The sequence below is a fragment of the Protopterus annectens genome, chromosome 2.part2 (genome assembly GCF_019279795.1).
Source record: "Protopterus annectens isolate FY-2018-M chromosome 2.part2, PAN1.0, whole genome shotgun sequence".
Lineage (NCBI taxonomy): Eukaryota > Metazoa > Chordata > Ceratodontiformes > Protopteridae > Protopterus > Protopterus annectens.
The window spans coordinates 942746898-942768153 of record NC_056730.1 but is presented as its reverse complement, the minus strand read 5'-3'; the positions used below and the strand labels follow the sequence as shown (position 1 = coordinate 942768153).

General features: G+C 36.3%; 1 protein-coding gene across 2 annotated transcripts in view; it reads right to left on the bottom strand.

Moving 5' to 3' along the window:
- VCAN (versican) overlaps positions 1–21256 on the bottom strand; it is a 401734-nt gene that overhangs the window by 101275 nt on the left and 279203 nt on the right. For both annotated transcript variants that reach the window (XM_044064259.1, XM_044064260.1), the window contains 2 exons: positions 19855–19968; positions 14192–14305 (listed from right to left, as the gene is read on the bottom strand). In XM_044064259.1, the coding sequence (XP_043920194.1) occupies positions 14192–14305; positions 19855–19968 (228 nt within the window). The remainder of the gene's footprint in view (positions 1–14191; positions 14306–19854; positions 19969–21256) is intronic.

The following is a 21256-nucleotide window of genomic DNA, read 5'->3' as shown; positions in this document are numbered from 1 at the left end:
CTTCTAAAACATTTTTCCTTTCAAAGTAAAACTTAAGAGCTGTATCATCAACTTTGGGAACCCAAAGTTAGAAACCCACAGCTATAATGGCTTAGATGTAAAGGTTCAGTAAACATGAGGAACGATTCTGCAATAAATACAATAAAGTGAAGGTATATATTTGCACAAGCAAAAAAAGATTAAGAAACCAATAGCTTCGGTTTAATGACAATAAAATACATTTTAAAAGGAGAACGGTATTTCATGGTAAATTTAAAACCAACAATAACCTTATCAATTTGGTTGCTGACGGCAACTATATAAATGTAAACTAATAAACTTCAGATGCGCACAATAATAGTGCAAACAAAAATAGTGCGAACAAAAGCTGCAATTCTAATTACCGCCACATAAAACTTCGGGGCAACCTACCAACTTCTATAAAGGAAGTTGAATAGTGAAAACAGAACAATGTTTAAAACAGCAAGAAGTGACTATCACGTAACATACATCTAAGCACAAGTTATTTAAGGTGTATAAGGTATTTTATATTAATTTAACAACGCTAATGTACTAAAAGGGGGAAGAATATATATTATAAATAATGAGTTACATTACAAAATTAAATAGATATTCTATAACTAAAGTTTTTAACCAAATTTTTTATCTAAAGATTTTTTTAAAAAAGAGAATATGTCTTAAACTCATTAACTATAAAAGTATAGAAATAAACAAATTAAATAATAATGAAGTTTTTATTTACTCAGGGACAGCTTATACTAGATGACCTGATAGAATAAAAAACTGTCAGTTATTATGAACAACATCTAAACCTAATTTAATGTATATAAAATATATAAAAAATATATATGTGTATAGTGACAATAAAGGTTATATATATATAGACTATAAATTAAAAAACAAAATATTAGTTAAGCTGCTTGCTGTGCACAATAATTATGTTTACCACTACGAAATAACCAAACTGAAAGTCTAGGACTAGAACAATATATGTCACTGCTGATGATGAACTAAATGGGCCATCTTTCTAATTAGAAAAGCAAAATATAGCCTAAAGAAAGGGGGATATATATATATTTTAAACTTATATTTACATTAACGTTTCCTAGCATTCAAAATAGGTTTAATAGATACAAACGTATTTAGGCCAGGAAAGTTATGGGCATTAAATTTCAATATCCATCTTAGTTCTGTCATGGCTAAATTATTAGAGTCATCACCCCCTCTAAGATTCAGGGGTACTATTTCTAACACTCTAAATAAAAATGTGTGGTCTCTATGATTTATTATATGTTGGGCCAAGGCATTGGTATCTGATTCTTTCCTAATTTCATATAGGTGATTATAGATACGGTCAGCTAGTCTTCTTTTTGTGAGCCCAATGTAAAAAGCAGTACATTTTGTACATGTAGCTAAGTAAATCAAGTTTCTAGAGTTACAAGTAGCTGATGTATTAAAACGAAAGATGAAATTCAAAGAAGGGTGAGTAAAAGTTATCTTCGGACAAATATGGTTACACCTGTTGCAGTTACCACAGGGAACTGTACCTATGTTCAAAGTGGCTACTCTAGAGACTGAACTATAATCTTTACACAATATTTGCTTCAAATTAGGGCAGTTTCTATATAAGAAGGTAGGGTAACTGCCTACTAAATTAGAAATTTTTTTTTTTAGAAAGTGGAAGATGTGTGTGTGTGTGGGGGGGCGGGAGGTAATAGGGGGCAGGGTGGGGAGCGAAGCGGGTAGAGACCCTGTTAGTTGCTTGTATGAGGGGGCTGGAAACAATCACAAAGCAAAGACAAGTATGTGTTAAGAAACAATCACAATTGACTAAGGACTGCTCTGAAACTGTAAGTCATTTCTTAATTTCTCAGGTGGAAAAACAGGATAACCTTGTATCAGTAGGCTACTGTGGTCATAGTTTAAATTAGCAAACACACAGTATTGATCAGTTATGGATACTATTTGCTAACAGAAGGGAATAAGAGAAAGTGGAAGATGTGTGTGTGTGGGGGTGGGAGGGAATAGGGGGCAGGGTGGGGAGCGAAGCGGGTAGAGACCCTGTTAGTTGCTCGTATGAGGGGGCTGGAAACAATCACAAAGCAAAGACAAGTATGTGTTAAGAAACAATCACAATTGACCAAGGACTGCTCTGAAACTGTAAGTCATTTCTTAATTTCTCAGGTGGAAAAACAGTATAACCTTGTATCAGTAGGCTACTATGGTCATAGTTTAAATTAACAAACACACAGTATTGATCAGTTATGGATACTATTTGCTAACAGAAGGGAATAAGAGAAAGTGGAATGTGTGTATGTGTGTGTGTGCGTGTGTGTGTGTGTGTGTGTGTGTGTGTGTGTGTGTGTGTGTGTGTGTGTGTGTGTGTGTGTGGGGCGGGCTGCTTACAAGCCAAAGCAGAGTGCTCTCCAGGGGAAAGTGAATATTGGCTCAAACAGGTAGACACATACTCAAAGTTAACTGTAGCTGTTTGCAGACAGTTCAGATCTGGACTGAGCTTTTCTTACAAGAATGTTAAAGGTGGTACCGCAGTTGAATACTTAAGAGTGGTGTTAGGTCTAGAAAAGAAGAGTACAGAGAGGAGTAAGCACTTTTGAGATGGTAAATATATATTATAAAGATTATAAAAAACACACTGAGCAAATAGCTACCACATGCAGGACAATGTCTTGAACCAACTACTTAGTATATGCAGATACTGAGCCAATTGGAAGAACATTAGAAAAAAAAAGCCCAGACAGTTATGCAGTCACAGATAAAAATATAGCGAGCAGCAATCTGTCGTGGTTCTCTAATGTGATTCTATCCACCATTAAAAGCACAATTATATAGAAATAATTTAGACACTAGTATGAGCTGTCTACACACAACACAATTACATGAATAACATTAGTGAACAAGGTGCAGCTATGCAAATAGACCATACATACTATTATATTAAAAACAACTTGGTGCATACAAATGCTAGCATGCCATAGTAACATCCAATAATAAAGCATAAATCATATTAGATGTCTAACACAATTCAACATAAACATATACAGTTGTAAAATGTCTAATACAATTCAACATAAATAGGCATTTACAGTTGTAAAACACTTACTGGAGAGACACTGAGCCTTCATGGGGCCTGTAGCAGAGTGGATTGTAGTTTTAAAAATGGTGCCTGCCACAGGTAATATTTATTAACTTTGGGATTGTCTTAAGGTAATAAACAGGGAAGGGAGAGGGGAGAACAAGGGTGTGAGCAGGCAGTTCTTTGTACTGCTGCTAATGAGCCAAAACAAAGACAAGTATGTGTTAAGAAACAATCACAATTGACCAAGGACTGCTCTGAAACTGTAAGTCATTTCTTAATTTCTCAGGTGGAAAAACAGGATAACCTTGCATCAGTAGGCTACTGTGGTCATAGTTGAAATTAACAAACACACAGTATTGATCAGTTATGGATACTATTTGCTAACAGAGGGGAATAAGAGAAAGTGGAAGATGTGTGTGTGTGTGTGTGTGTGTGTGTGTGTGTGTGTGTGTGTGTGTGTGTGTGTGTGTGTGTGTGTGTGTGTGTGGTGGGGGGGTGGCTGCTTACAAGCCAAAGCAGAGTGCTCTCCAGGAGAAAATGAATATTGGCTCAAACAGGTAGACACATACTCAAAGTTAACTGTAGCTGTTTGCAGACAGTTCAGATCCGGACTGCGCTTTTCTTACAAGAATGTTAAAGGTGGTATCGCAGTTGAATACTTAAGAGTGGTGTTAGGTCCAAAGTTAACTGTAGCTGTTTGCAGACAGTTCAGATCTGGACTGCGCTTTTCTTACAAGAATGTTAAAGGTGGTACCACAGTTGAATACTTAAGAGTGGTGTTAAATTCAAAGTTAACTGTAGCTGTTTGCAGACAGTTCAGATCTGGACTGCGCTTTTCTTACAAGAATGCTAAAGGTGGTACCTTTGACCAAGTTTTTTATGACAACTGGAATGTCTGATAATGTAGCTATCAGTAATCTTAGAACAGTTAAAAGAGATATTTTTGAAATACCTCTCTTTTCTTAAAATAAATCAATACTTTATTTAAAACCTGGAGTGTACATTTTACAAATATGTACAAACATAGTGTTGCATGTTCTATTCTGCATTCTCACCCAGCATAACATATCTATACACATTCTGATGTGAAATAACTTTTCTTAACTGTATGTCATGAGCATCTGTGCTCTGTTATAAAACCCTCCAGTTAAAAGGGGCACAGATTTAAAACAGCTTTTTTTAAGTCACTTTTAAATAAATATAAAGCATGATGACAGATAAGAAATACCTGGCCAAGTCTCCATTCTAATACAAATTTCCTTAATTTCAGGCTCACTGTTTACTATGGATGGTGCAGTGGTGCAGCGGTAGTGTTGTCACCTCACAGCAAGAGGTTCTTCAGTTCAATTCTTGGCTCGGGTGCCTTCTGTGTGGAGTCTGCATGTCCACCCTACATTTGTGTGGGTGTGCTCTGGTTTCCTCCCACAATTCAAAGACATGCATCTAGAGCATTTCTCTCTGGGCCTCTACTGAAAAATGGCTTTGTTCCAAGTCGGACTTTCCTGGTAAATAAATAAATACTGTTATCATACATGAAATGTTTGAATGTACTGCTATTTATACTGCTTCTGCTCACTATTATCCATCCACATCCCCTTTTTCCTATTTTTGCACATGTGGTCGGGGTGTTACTTCAACAGTGGCAATCATCTAGAGCCAAGATTTATACCGCTGGGTGGCTAGCTCTGCCGCAGTTCACCAATATAAGTATTTTTTCTAAATATTCTTCCTTAACCCCTTCATTCAGATGCTTTATAATTAGACAAGTTCGCACATAATTACTGCTTATTGCATTTACCACTTCTGGCTTTACTGTCTTTTTTATTGTAAGTGTATTACATATCCATATTTCCACACTGAATCTTGAGCAAAGTTAGCCAAGTGTCTAAAAAGAATGCTATTTAACATAGCTCCATGGTACAGAGTAATGGAGCACTGACTACGACCCAGAAAACCCACATTTGATTAGCATCTCATGGTCTGGAGGAGCTGAGTGGGAGGGTGTAGAGCTGAAAACCTTTTGGTAACTCTTCTTCCCGGGGAGGGTTATTATGGGTCCTGCTTGTACCCGAGTGCATCCTGGTGGAAATCAATAAGTATTGCCAGTTACAAGCAGACTGCAGTCTGCAGTAATAAGAAGGACTTGAAGTGAAATGATATTCTGCATGGTGAAGCACATGAAATCACACACAGAATTTACAGTAGCAAGATTTTCTCCTTCCCTTGTTGTTTGTCTTGTTGTTGTTTGTCTTACGCCTTTTTCCCGGTAAGGGGTCGCCACAGCGGAACTCTGGTCCGCTAATGACTGGCAGTAGATTTTTACGAAATACTGAGGTGCCAGCTCGACGCCCAACCTTCAACGAAGGCACGCCCATTTACGCACGCATGTCTTTCGAACGCTACCCAACCGTGGGGAGGACATGCAGACTCCACACAGAAGGCACTCCCAAGCCAAGCCGAGAATCGAACAGGAGAACCTCTTGCTGTGAGGTAACAATGCTACCGCTGTACCACTTCTCCTTCCCTTGCACTCCCTAAATTCCCACCTTTGGACTAAATATAAGTTGCTTACTGCCTGATTTTCATAGTGAGGAATGCAGTAATGCTGATCTCATCAGAATGTAGACCAGTAAGGCCTCACTTTCCCTGGAGATGTAGGTGCCAACTGTCACAAGGCTCATAGCAGGACTTAGCCCCTCTTTCAGGAGGTGAACAAAGGGGATTATGGGAATATTGTGCAAATGTCACCTACAAGATGGCCCAGCTGCCCAAACAAAGAAATAAAACAAGCCATTTTGAGGTAACTATGGTTATTATGATACTGTGGTTCTACTGCCAAGCCCAGAGGGCATTTCTCTTTAGGGATTCTTATATCTTTCAGGAAGGAGATCAGGACCATCCAAAATAACTATGGTGCAACTGTGCACGACGTGGAAAATAAGGAGTTTAGTAACAACCCCTAAGCAATAGAATATCCAACAAGGGCAATATTATACAAGATCCTCATACACATCAGCTATGCCAAAGAAAAAATGGAGTTATGTGAATTACCACTTGTGAAAATGCAATGAAAGGCTACAGGCTATGAACAAACCTAACATTTACTGTCATAGCTGCCCCCATCTGGTGACGTATACACAAATGTACATAATATATCCCTCTTTTACTTAAACCACACTTCTTGATATAACAAATATATTTAAATCCTCCTTAATTGCATCCTTCAAAAATACAGATAATCATCAGACAACCTGTTAAAGAGGGCCACTATAACCAAAATGGCATAAGGACATTATTAAAAAAGTACTTGTAAAAGATCCCAAACTATATTGGTATCTAGAAAGGAAACTCTTAGGAATGAAGAAAAATTACAAGATGAATGCAAAATATATATATATGTATATATATATATATATATATATATATATATATATATATATATATATATATATATATATATATATATATATACATATATTTATTCAAATACAACTTATTCTGTTATAAATGTTATGTAATTAAAAATGAGGTTACCAGTGAAATCTAAATGGACACTTTAGTTTCTGAGGTGGTGTGGAACTTGAGAGTTAAGGGGAAAGGTAATAGAATACAGAATGGGGTAACAGCTTAATCAGCATGGTAGGACAGTGGTGAAAGGTACCCTGGGATAAGGGAATGCTAAAGAGCATGATAGTAAAAGAAGCCAGGAAAGAGCACTGAAAGACATAGACAGGGGTAATATAAATTAGAGGTACATTGAAGGTCAGAGGAAAATATGAATTCTATGCCTGAAAACAGTAAGTAAGTCTAAAGATGCATTTAAAAAACAACTAAAGGCTAGATTGAAACTGAACGACAAATGTGCATGTTAAGTCAGGAACAAAAGAAATGGGAGCAGTGTGGGAAACACCAATCCAACAATGATGTGTGGGTAAGTGACAACAATGATGTGTGGGAAACACCAATCCAACAATGATGTGTGGGTAAGTGACAACAATGATGTGTGGGAAACACCAATCCAACAATGATGTGTGGGTAAGTGACAACAATGATGTGTGGGAAACACCAATCCAACAATGATGTGTGGGTAAGTGACAACAATGATGTGTGGGAAACACCAATCCAACAATGATGTGTGGGTAAGTGACAACAATGATGTGTGGGAAACACCAATCTAACAATGATGTGTGGGTAAGTGACAACAATGATGTGTGGGAAACACCAATCCAACAATGATGTGTGGGTAAGTGACAACAATGATGTGTGGTAAACACCAATCCAACAATGATGTGTGGGTAAGTGACAACAATGATGTGTGGAAAACACCAATCCAACAATGATGTGTGGGTAAATGACAACAATGATGTGTGGGAAACACCAATCCAACAATGATGTGTGGGTAAGTGACAACAATGATGTGTGAGAAACACCAATCCAACAATGATGTGTGGGTAAGTGACAACAATGATGTATGGGAAACACCAATCCAACAATGATGTGTGGGTAAGTGACAACAATGATGTGTGGGAAACACCAATCCAACAATGATGTGTGGGAAACACCAATCCAACAATGATGTGTGGGTAAGTGACAACAATGATGTGTGGGTAAGTGACAACAATGATGTGTGGGAAACACCAATCCAACAATGATGTGTGGGTAAGTGACAACAATGATGTGTGGGTAAGTGACAACAATGATGTGTGGGAAACACCAATCCAACAATGATGTGTGGGTAAGTGACAACAATGATGTGTGGGAAACACCAATCCAACAATGATGTGTGGGTAAGTGACAACAATGATGTGTGGGTAAGTGGCAACAATGATGTGTGGGAAACACCAATCCAACAATGATGTGTGGGTAAGTGACAACAATGATGTGTGGGTAAGTGACAACAATGATGTGTGGGAAACACCAATCCAACAATGATGTGTGGGTAAGTGACAACAATGATGTGTGGGTAAGTGACAACAATGATGTGTGGGAAGCACCAATCCAACAATGATGTGTGGGTAAGTGACAACAATGATGTGTGGGTAAGTGACAACAATGATGTGTGGGAAACACCAATCCAACAATGATGTGTGGGTAAGTGACAACAATGATGTGTGGGTAAGTGACAACAATGATGTGTGGGAAACACCAATCCAACAATGATGTGTGGGTAAGTGACAACAATGATGTGTGGGTAAGTGACAACAATGATGTGTGGGAAACACCAATCCAACAATGATGTGTAGGTAAGTGACAACAATGATGTGTGGGTAAGTGACAACAATGATGTGTGGAAAACACCAATCCAACAATGATGTGTGGGTAAGTGACAACAATGATGTGTGGGTAAGTGACAACAATGATGTGTGGGGTAAGTGACAACAATGATGTGTGGGAAACACCAATCCAACAATGATGTGTGGGTAAGTGACAACAATGATGTGTGGGTAAGTGACAACAATGATGTGTGGGTAAGTGACAACAGAAACCAGAAATCAAAAGGACTGAGAGACATTGGCACAAGTGGCCATCCAAGGGAATGAAGCCAAGTCCAGGAGAACAAGCAGATGACTTGGTCTACAGGAAGCAATTAATGCTGATGGATGGAGTTTCTATCACCAGAGAGGATCTGGTTGGGAAGGAAAGAGAAGTGGGCTGTGAATAGTGAGGCAGTTATTGGATTCAAGCTGGCTAGAACACACTAGGGGATGAGCAAAGTGGTAGCAAATGACAAGGTGTGCCCACACGCATGTCAGAATAAATCCTGTCAGTTGATAAAGAGTCAGGTGTAAAAACAAGGAAATATTTTCTGATTCTGGGAATTAAGGAGAACTGTAATATTTTAGATCATCCTATTAGTATGTAAATCCAGCAGGACCAGGAAGGACAGGATACAGGAGTATAACTGAAGATTAGGAAACAGGCTGGGGAAGTATATGTGAGAATACTGAATTGTTTGGGAGGAACAGGATCCACCTCAGGGGGAGCTATGCTACTGAAAGATGGTTAGAAGTGTACATTAGGATGGTGAAATGTTTAAACTGAGGTGGAATGGTGAAAGAGTGTTGGGACTAGCCATAATAACACAAAAACAAAAGGCAAAGAAGAAAGTGCCAATAGGTGAGAAGCTGTAATAAAACAGCATTTGCAAAAATGAGGACAGGGTAGAATTATAAAGAGTGATGCAGTACAAAGTCAGAAATATTATACAGACAATTAGTCAATTCCATGGGGAGGAGCAGACATAAAGGGGAATAATTAGTGATGAGCAGTACAAAAAAAAAGGGTATGATCTTGTGGTTCCAAGCTACAGAGACAATAGGAGAAATGACTCACAGAAGCAGTGGAAGACATTGCAGAGAATGTAAGAAAAATGGTAAGATGTCAAACAATGGAAAATGAAGACGCAGTGAAAGAGACAGAGCTGGGAAGTACACAGAAGAAAGTTTCGTAAGTGAACCATCAATTATTTCTGAAATGCAAAAAAAACTTATAGGATTTAAGGTACTACATTTTAATTCCCAAACATAAAAGAAAAGAAAGAGAAAGCAATGAGGCATGTGGAATGTCTTGCAGTATGGAAAAGGAGAATGCCAGCTTTGGTCCTGACTTTATTCACATCCTGCCAAAAGAAAAGCTGGCAAGAAAGAAAGAAAGAATGGAAATACATTTGTACAACCAGCTTTAAATTTTGTTTCAAACTGCAGAAAATGTGTACTGTAGGCCTTTTAAATGTAAGCAGACATCAGTGATGACCTACACTTTCAGTATTTATTCCACACCCTTCCCATGGCACAGACAAGCTTATTTCATAGATGGAATCACACACAGACACAGTCCCAGTGAAGTCAATATCAAAAGCGGACAACTCTGTCTGAAACTGTAGTTAATTTGTATTTGTCTGACAAAATGGAAATTAGCTGTGAGAAGGTTTCCTGATCGTATGGACTGTTGCAAGTAAACCATATTAGGAAACTCTGTGTTCAGACTTGATAGCCGCCAAGTGCCACGAAGCTAGTTCTGGTAAGAGTTATAACCACACCAAGCAATGCACAAAAATAATAGAATAATCAAATTAACAAGTACAGCTCCTGGCATCGTTTAAAAATAGGAAGAGGCTGAAGCTTGTTACTGAGTTAGAAACTCCCTATTAGTTAATTACTTCAAAGTGCATTGTATTAAGTGCTTGCAAGAAGTATAGAACTATAACACAATTATACAGTTAAGATGAAACAGGCTGCCTATTGAAATGTTGACAATGAGGGCTGAAAAGACAAAAAAGGACTGAAAACACAGGAAAAGAGTCAATCTCAAAATGTGTTCTTTTCCTTAAAACTTCTTTATTGCAAGGGGGAAGCAAGGCCCCCTGCACCCCCCCAAACTTATATATATATATATATATATATATATATATATATATATATATATATATATATATATCTCAAATCCAAGATCACCATACTTCAGAGAAAAGGGAATATTCCAAGAAATGGTGTTTTGGATTTAGTATATGTAAATCTGTTCTTTAAGACATTCAGTCTCTCGTTTTGGAACTCACTCTAGCGGGTCCCAACATTTCAAATGATTACCGATGAAACAAGTAAAAACATAACATGCCATAATAATAAGCCAGAGAGCATCTTGTTTGCTTTTTTCACTTTCTGAGAACCAATTATCAATTAATTACCTAGCCACTTTTACATGCACTTAATTTTTGTAATTGTCACATGACTGCACAAGGGCTTTAATGTTTCAAGTTTACAAGATAGCTGCCTTCCATGGGAAAGGCTTTCTGTTTTCCATTACATATCAAGCAATACTCTCTGAAATCCCCTTTATATGTCTCTTATCAAGTAATCTGGAATTGAAAAGTCTAATTGCAGAATTTTTCTCTATTTGCTTAATGTTTAGCAACTTTGAGTAGGACAATATGAATAGCCCCTAAGGAATCCAATAAATTTGTACAATGTTGCCTCTGTCTTCATATTTTTTATTATATATAAAGTCGGAGACTTCAGTCTTTTACTGGAGGTAGCATACTGTTAGCTATGGTTCATGCATCATGCCCTCATTTCAGAATATGTATTTCCTTAGTAAAAAGAGTTTGTTTATTACTGTGTTTGGTAACCCCACAGTAAGGTTAAGCTTACAATTAGTATATTTTACTCAGTGATAGTGAGGAAATTAGCAACACAACATTTGTATATTGTCAATGCATGCAAAAATAGGAAGCATAAAGATCAAGCATGTGGTCAGTCATAGGTGTGCATGATGCCACATTCCTAGATGCCATGCAGTAAATATGTTACAAGACTATAAACACTTGCAATAGCTTAATGCAGGCTGTGCACTGCAGGAGAATACATGGTATATACTTATACGTTAGAGCAAGATTAGAAATCCTGCACAGTCTCACATGGATAAAGTTGCCACTATCTGCAATAAGACTGCCAGTGTTGTCACAGACACTTCTTATCACATCCGTCATTATGTGAACTCAAAATAACTAAGTTGGCTGAATATGCTAGACAGAATGCATTTCATATGTGTCTGTCTTCCACATGAGATTGTCGTATGAGAAAAATGCCGTTCACTGACTACCATCCTAAAGTGGCACATTCTTACTAGGGAAGTAAGGTCAAGTGCTGGCTTCATTCACAAGTACACTTTATAGAACATGCAACAGTCATGGAAAGCCAGCATGCTGTCATTATGTGCTAGCAGTCTGGAGCTTTCCATCTGCATTCTCTGTATCTCACAACACTTCAGGGCTTTAATGAATAACATATATTTTATTTTATACATTTGTTAACCAGGTAAACTCAATTACTGCAAGTAGCGCTTTCCAACAGAGGTCTAAGAGCACTGTCTGGTTAAATGGCACAAACTCTTACCATCATCAAGCAGAGATTAGCAGACTCAAAATCAAGACTATAACATAAAGGTCTATATCATCAAGCAGAGATTAGCAGACTCAAAACCAAGACTATAACATAAAGGTCTATAGCAGCTTACAGTCTTAATTCTGTGAGCTAAATAATTGACCAACTCATGATTGTCCTGTGTGATTTATATGATTATCACCCAAATGTACAATTTCCTTCTTCATCCCTTCCCCTCAGGCATTATTGTCCATATACTTTTAATCTTACTCTGTATTTCAAACATTGCCTCCCTGTCATTAGTATAAGATGACTTCCCCTTGTCTGCACAAAGCATAATATATTAAACACACCATTTAAAATGAATGTGGTTCATCACTGTTAAAATGAATGCAATTTATCATTGTCATTGGACAGAATCATTCTGGATCTATCCTGAAGCCTACTGCCCTGTAAAATTCATATGATATTTATAAATATTGCTCCTAAATAAATGTTAACATATTTTGTAACTAATACTATACAAAAAGAGTATATTGTTACCTGGTTACAGTTATGCTCATAAGTAATGTGTCTGTTATAGCTTACAGCAATCTCTTAATTTTTCTGTTACTGCTAACTTTTTGATCAATAAATGTAATGCATCCAAACAGTTGTACAAGACTGTGTTTCACTTAGTCATTGCTACTTTACAATCACTTATCTTTCCTCTGCATATTGTCCAAGTGGTCTTATGCCATCAGTCTACACATAAACAATAATCGTATCTCTGAAATGCATCGTAAAGCTCCATTAATATTACTTTTATGTGTCATAACTTTGACTGTGCTCTTTCGGTTCACATGTAAAGACAATTTTAAAATCCTTACTTTCTGCTATGAAGTTCTATTTTAAGCCAATCCTTAAGTGATTCAGTTATTTATCTGTACATTTTTCATCACCGGGTAAGCAAGCTTGCAGAAGGCTTACTGTTCTCAGGTGCGTACTTGAATACTGTAGTAAAAAAATCACATCCTGTGACATCTGGAAAACTTTTAATCATAATAGAGTTTCCATTACTATGTAAAGCACTTAGAATAACCTTTAGAATGTAATCTGAGGAAATGTGCACAAAATCACAGTGAAGCTACTCATACTGAGTTCATAAGGAGCATAACTCTAAATATTTTCTATAGGATAACTTAAAGGGTCAGAGGTCTTGGGGGCAGGGCCTTCTACAATAATGGGACTAGCTATATGTGTGAGAAATGGTTGGCCTGGATAGAATGAGTGACAGATGGATAGCTGTCACATACCTGATACTTCACTGTGGATATGCCTTTCAATATCCAGTGCTGTTATGGTGGGGTCGATGCTCATGTTCTGATAGCATTAAGACTGACGATGTGCAGCAGAATGCAGAATGTCCAGCTGGAGTTATTGTATTCAAAGAAAACTGGCATTACTGTGCATGTATGCATTTAGTATTACTACATGTGTATAACCCTTGGTCATTACTGTACATGAAAAGGCCTGATATTATTACATGTCTATAGACTTGGCTTCACCATATTGTATACATTTGGGTCACTATTGTATGATTAGAATCTTTGGTAGTTAGGACAACAAAAGAAAAACAAGTTTCACTACAAGATAACTTTTGTATGAATGTCAAAGACTGCTGATTTTGACTTTCTCATCGGATAACGATATTTGATACTAACAATATTTCTTTTCCCAGGTGAATAGAAGGCCTGTCACACAAGGTAACACTGGGGCAAATGTGTCCCTGTACTAAATGATGAACAAATGGCTTAGTAGCTGTTATTTGCCACTTTTTCTCATTCTCCAGGTCTCCATATCCAGCTTTATACTCACCCACCAGAATAGGGACTGCCAGCTCTACCATACGGCAAAGTGAGTCAAGTATATTGTGATGGACAGAACATTAGAGTTCCACTGGCCACAGTATAATTAATGCTGCCATAAAGCATTACTTGCTAAGCACTTTTGTTATACATCATCCTGGAGCCAGTGTATCATGAATTCTGTACCCTATCATGTTGCATACACAAATTCATTACCATTTGCTATATCACACACGTTCACTAGTGAACTGAAAAGTAGAATATAGATCATAAAAATGCAATTCTCTACACTGTAATTCACTTATATATGAAATATAAATGTATATTATCAATGCATCAATAGAAAGTGTTTTTCATCTGTGGCCTACCTTGTTCGCAAAGAGTTCCAGAATAGCTTGGCAGACACAGGCAAGAGAATGAATTGATACCATCAAGACATGTAGCCCCATTTTGGCAAGGGTTGGGCTGGCATTCATCTGTATCTATAAAAAATTGTATTTATTTTAAAGGAAGTAGATGCAAAAATGTCCTAAACATGCTGTCTGATGATTTTCATTGCTCTGTACCTCAATGAAATAAAATTTACATTCAAAATACATTTATTGCTTCCAATTGTTTAATTTTGAGAATTTTGAGACAGCTCATTAGCTGATTCTGCACATGGCCTTTTTTCATTATCAACAAAAACAGTTTATCCTAAATAAATAAACTACATGCCTCTTAGTCTTCATTATGCTTTGGATGCTTTTCAGTAATCTACACCGTATGTTAGAGTTCACAGTGCTGAAGGTCTCATTACATTTATCAGACACAATATCAGAAAAGTTACGATGCCAGAATGCAGTAATCAGCTAAAATCATACCTCTCAACCTCTAAGCACAAGAATTCTGAACAAAGCTAAAAATGATGTGGGGACAAAGGACCAAAATCAGGGATGGGTTTTAAATATTGCTCTTATAAACTTAGAAATTTGATAAAATAAAAGACTTTTTGCTGATGTGAATTTTCTGAAGGATATGAAGTCTGAAACTCAAATGTATTTAATTACTTAGTGGCTTCAATCATTGATAATCTGACGGAAAACCACAAATTTTATGAAGAACAGACAAAAATATGATGCAATAATCTAGATATGTTGAAAAAATCTAGATAATTGAGAGGTATGACTGAAATGCACACAGCAAAAACTGCCTTCAGTTATGAAGAAACAAGGTAATAAACCACATGACATGTTACATTTTAAGTGGGACTGTATACAAGAATCACAGAGTGCTCCATTTGTGTCTTTTTCTCCACTGGAAAGATATAACCACCTCTTTTGTTTAACTAACAAGTGGTAACTACTGGGGAAATAGGTGCTACACAAAACATTTTGTGAACAGATCAAATGTATCAATTGTTTAACGTGAATCACACATGGCATCCTGCTAAAGAGGCATGAATGAAAGAATTACTGAAAATCAGACAAATTAAAGAAGTATTACAAATTTTTTGGGCAAACATACATTATGAGGATGCTGGATAAGCGATAAAAGGTTAAATAACTCTAATGCACCTGAAAGGATTTTGCATTACTTAACGACAGTATCATTCGAATCATATGGGCCAAACAGAAAAGCATTAGTAGGAGAGCAAGTCATCATTGCTCAGCATCGGGAGTTAATTTGTTATTTTAGACCTCATTTTAAAGTTCTCCTGGCAGTTTTACATGTTTCATTTCTTCAAGCTAATAGACAAAGGTTGTCTAGGTAAACATAATGAAAAACATGAAATGACCATTTGAACAGAGCGGCTTAAAAGAACTTGTTAATATTACAGGCAGTACAAAGAGACAGTCATTAAAGATGATAGAAACGTCCACCTATTTGGCATCATTAAACAAGCAAGAATAGAGCAGCTTCCAGTGTTCAAAGGAAAACAAAAAGGTACAATACAACAATGACTATAAATGTAACTCTATGAGAATCGTCAGCATTTGGGGATGGTGAGGAAACAGTTTTTCACTGACAGAGTCCTGGAAGCATGCAAAGATTACCTATGTAGAGAATGACTTCACATGCGCTGATATGGTCTGATAGAATGAACAGGCAAGATATAATGGTTTCATGGAGAGGAAAGAAAATGAGACTTCTTAGGTAATTCAGATCAACAATTCATATAAGATATAGGCATTACAGCAACAGAACAGGTTGATTGCAATCGGATAACCCATATCTGCTGTTCTTGTATGTGTTTTTTGGATTTATGCCCAGTTACTAATAGCATCTTTTGCAGAAAACTTGTTTTATATGCCAATGAATCTTATTCTTTCCTGGAGCCAACCTGATCATGGAGTACTCCAACCACAACAACTTGTGTTATACATTTTAGCTTTATTTCTGACTTTTTCACTAACAACAATGAGGCTATGAAGCACCTTCTTCAGCTTCTATGTCAATGAGATGATGGAGACCTTCAGCATCTAGAATGAATGCTGTCAATTAGCACTTGGATACATTTCTGATTGTACTGAAAAATATAAATTCAAATCTTGAGGACATGGGCCATAGTAAAACAATATGACAAGCTGCAAAGAAATGAGCCACTGTGGCTTTATTAACTCTGCTGTGTGTTCCCTGATTCCAATTATCCCTAAGTGTCCTAACTACTTCTAAACAAGTACCCCAAATCTTAAAGCTGGCCCTATTTACTATATGTGAACGAACCAAAGTATAGATAAACAAGGAGCAGTGGGCTTATTGTCACTGAAGAATCTGCAGGATCTGCAGTAATGACCACCTTTGGGAGAATAAATGTTTTATGATGCTCCAATACAACAAAATAGGTTTCATTAAATGTGCTACCCATCTTGGTAGGCATGTTATAATACAATGCTATAAGATCCTATGGATTAGGCGAGCATATATGATAGCGACTTCACTGATTAGAGGTCAAAGACTAATACATACGCAGATGACAGAAACATTACATTGAGGAACAAAGAGTGATATATTCCAAAGTACATTCTACTATCTGATTGGAAACATTTTATTTTTACACTGCAGCTACCTTCATTATAACAGCAGTTGTACAGAAATGTGGGAGCAGAGTAGAAGAAGAAAATATTGAACACATTCAGTACAGTGCCCTGCTTCACTGTTAGGGGCCTTCTTTGTACTTGTTTCACCATGCAACAGCAATGCCTTAAAACAGAGAGATACAGGCAATTTAGAACTTTTATGACATGGATGCCTGAGTTTTTTAAAGTTGTTTTCAGGAGGGCAGCAGATTGTTAATCTTGGAGAAATTACTATCTTTTCCAAGTCATGAATCCCAAGACAAAATAATTTCATTTAAAGTTACTCTCCAGCTGTTGTTTAGACTTTCAGTTCACATGGTTCCACATTTTCTAGGAAGCAATTTGTCATAAGCAAACATCTTTTACACACAATTTGTCATAAGGAAACATCTTTCATTGTGTGTGTGTGTGTGTGTGTGTGTGTGTCTGTGTGTGTGTGTCTGTGTGTGTGTGTGTGTGTGTGTGTGTGTGCGTGTGTGTATAATTATTAGAGGGGGCAGACATGTGTGTTTTGATTGCTGTCTGGGCCAGAGCAAAAATAAATAAACAAATAAATAAGTGTATAATTAAATACAAAACTTCAGGAGTGACACATGACTAACTCCTGTATGTCCAGGACAGGTTTTAAAATCAGTATGTCTGTGTATTTGAAATTATTCCACATGAGAGTAAAGTAAATACTAGTATACTCATGATTAACTTTTAACATACTGCTAGACTGCCTGGAATGTGACATCACAAGAATGTCCATATGAACAGGTACATAACATGGAATGTGACATCACAAGAACGTCCATATGAACAAATACATAACATGGAATATGACATCACAAGAATGTCCATATGAACAAGTACATAACATGGAATGTGACATCACAAGAATGTCCATATGAACAGGTACATAACATGGAATGTGACATCACAAGAATGTCCATATGAACAGGTACATAACATGGAATGTGACATCACAAGAATGTCCATATGAACAAGTACATAACATGGAATGTGACATCACAAGAATGTCTATATGAACAGGTACATAACATGGAATGTGACATGTGACATCACAAGAATGTCCATATGAACAGGTACATAACATGGAATGTGACATCACAAGAATGTCCATATGAACAGGTACATAACATGGAATGTGACATCACAAGAATGTCCATATGAACAGGTACATAACATGGAATGTGACATCACAAGAATGTCCATATGAACAAGTACATAACATGGAATGTGACATCACAAGAATGTCCATATGAACAGGTACATAACATGGAATGTGACATCACAAGAATGTCCATATGAACAGGTACATAACATGGAATGTGACATCACAAGAATGTCCATATGAACAAGTACATAACATGGAATGTGACATCACAAAGGTACATAACATGGAATGTGACATCACAAGAATGTCCTTATGAACAGGTACATAACATGGAATGTAACATCACAAGAATGTCCATATGAACAAGTACATAACATGGAATGTGACATCACAAGAATGTCTATATGAACAGGTACATAACATGGAATGTGACATCACAAGAATGTCCTAATGAACAGGTACATAACATGGAATGTGACATCACAATAACGTCCATATGACCAAGTACATAACATGGAATATGACATCACAAGAATTTCCATATGAACAGGTACATAACATGGAATGTGACATCACAAGAACGTCCATATGAACAGGTACATAACATGGAATGTGACATCACAAGAATTTCCATATGAACAGGTACATAACATGGAATGTAACATCACAAGAATGTCCATATGAACAAGTACATAACATGGAATGTGACATCACAAGAATGTCTATATGAACAGGTACATAACATGGAATGTGACATCACAAGAATGTCCTTATGAACAGGTACATAACATGGAATGTGACATCACAAGAATGTCCATATGAACAGGTACATAACATGGAATGTGACATCACAAGAATGTCCATATGAACAGGTACATAACATGGAATGTGATATCACAAAAATGGCCATATGAACATGTACATAACATGGAATGTGACATCACAAGAATGTCCATATGAAAAGGTACATAACACAGACACTTTAATTGTGTTGCACTAAGATCATTGAAATGTTTTTGAACAAAATTGCCTTAAGTAACATGATATTATCATTTTAATGTAAGGACATAATGATCCAAGATGAATTTGGTCATATTATGACTTTGAGGTAGTTAAGTTGTTCTTCTGAAGACTTGTTATTTTTGCTACAGGTCAGCCATTAAACCAGACCATATGGGTAATGGATTTGCAACATTTTCTTCATTTTTGTTTCATTTTTTTTGCAGATTTTTTTTTTTTGTAGAGGAAAAAGTTTCTAAGAGTCCATATGCTGTTGTGGTGATGATGATGATGATGATTCCAAAGACGTGTTTGGAGCATTTCTCCATGGTCCTCCACTGAAAATGGGCTCTGTCCCAGTCAGACTTCCCAGTAAACAAATGTTGCATAAATAAATTGTTATGATTATTATATGTAACTACTACTACTATTAGCAGTATTGCTGGCTGAACTAATTAACTTATCCCATACATATCTAGCAGGCTGAAAGGTACCTTCTTTTCAAAGATAAAGTAAATGAAATGCCGAATATATTCTGATCAGAGCCAAAAAAATAAACAGGGTTATTTTTGATGTAATAGAGGATAAGGCTATTTTTGACATAATAGAAAATAAAAATGTTATGGTTATTTCATCATTGATTCAGTTTATCTGACTGTGACTGAATGATAACAAAACCTGAATGTAAATTCCTCTATTAATAAAGAAAATAATGTCCTAAATGTTATGCCAGCATTGTGTTCTATTAACCAACACAGCTAGTGGTTATTTATTTATATTTGGCTGATGGTGGATAGCCGTACTACTGCATTCTGTACTTCTCTCATCATTACCCATTTATTTGGAAACTTACCTATTTCACACTGCTCCCCGCTGAAGCCAGGCATACAAGTACAAATAAACAGAGAATCCCTAGGATAGCAGGTGCCTCCATTTTGACACGGTGCCTTTTTACATGGGTCTTCATCTGTTGTGAGTTAAAAAGAAGATGATACAAACACATTACTGTGCATTTACCCAGACAAGATACAGTGACACATTACTTATAAGCAAGAATCGCATAGTTGCAAGACAGCATTTAGTCCTCTGCAGAGGACAATTTCTAAAATACCATCAACGTATTACAGCATTCCACATTGAAATCATATTCTCGAAATGGTGATTATGCATAGCAAAATGCCACCTTGGAGGAAATTACTTGCTGCACCTATATTTTCCTTGGAGAAACTAAACAATCTGTAACTCAAATTATTAGATTTTTCAGACATACTAAGCTCAGTAGGTGAATTTCACGGAGGGGATTTACCTAACTTAATATAAGGTTTTACTGGTATGCATTTGGTTTGCAATCACCAGTGACAAATCACTGTTTTGGCAATCTAACATTTTTATGACCAAAAAAAAAATGACTGGGCCATGACTTACAATTAGTAGTTACAACTTTTTGTGTAGAAAAGAACAACATAAATGGTTTGCCTCCTTTCAGATGGCTCAATCTGTTTACAACCTGTTAACATTTATTATATAGCTAAAACATACTTTTAAAATTGTGCATCCAATTCATAATAAAATACTGTTCTAATAGCTTAAGTCAATTTATTATAGTACTGTGAAACTGCCACCTTCGATGGCAGAAATACACTCATCCATAAAAATGGCATATCAGTTGTCATCATTTCTAGTATCACCTTCAAGTTTCTTTGCAGCTCCTTTGTTGTACTATACATTATTTTAGTGATTATATACTCAGAAGATAACTGCAAGTGAATGCTATACCTGAACATTGTCAGAAATAGATAAAATGTTTTTTTTTTTCTTCTTTGATGAGAGTTACAAGAAATAATAATATTTTATTAGCACTTTGTTATTAAGGACTTTGCATACATATTTTTAAATGCTAAAATGTTTTAATTATTTATATTTTAGTAAGATATGTTTTGTTAAATGTCTTTATAGAATTGGGCTTTTTGATGAGTGAACTTGGAATAATTTGTTTTTTTATCTTATGAAAGCGATAGGGAATACTTTTTTGATATAAGTTCCCCATGTTTTGTCTAATGTCTAATGCAAACCAATGATTTCTAAGCAAGCAAAGTCTGATTTACATTTCTGCTTTCATTTGTTAGCCTAGACCAATGATGTTTGAGAAAGTGAAGTTTAATTTACATTTTCCATCCTAACTTGCTAGTTAAAGCTAGGTTTTGTCTAATGTTTAAAGTAAACCAATAATTTTTAAGCAAGTAAAGTCTGATTTA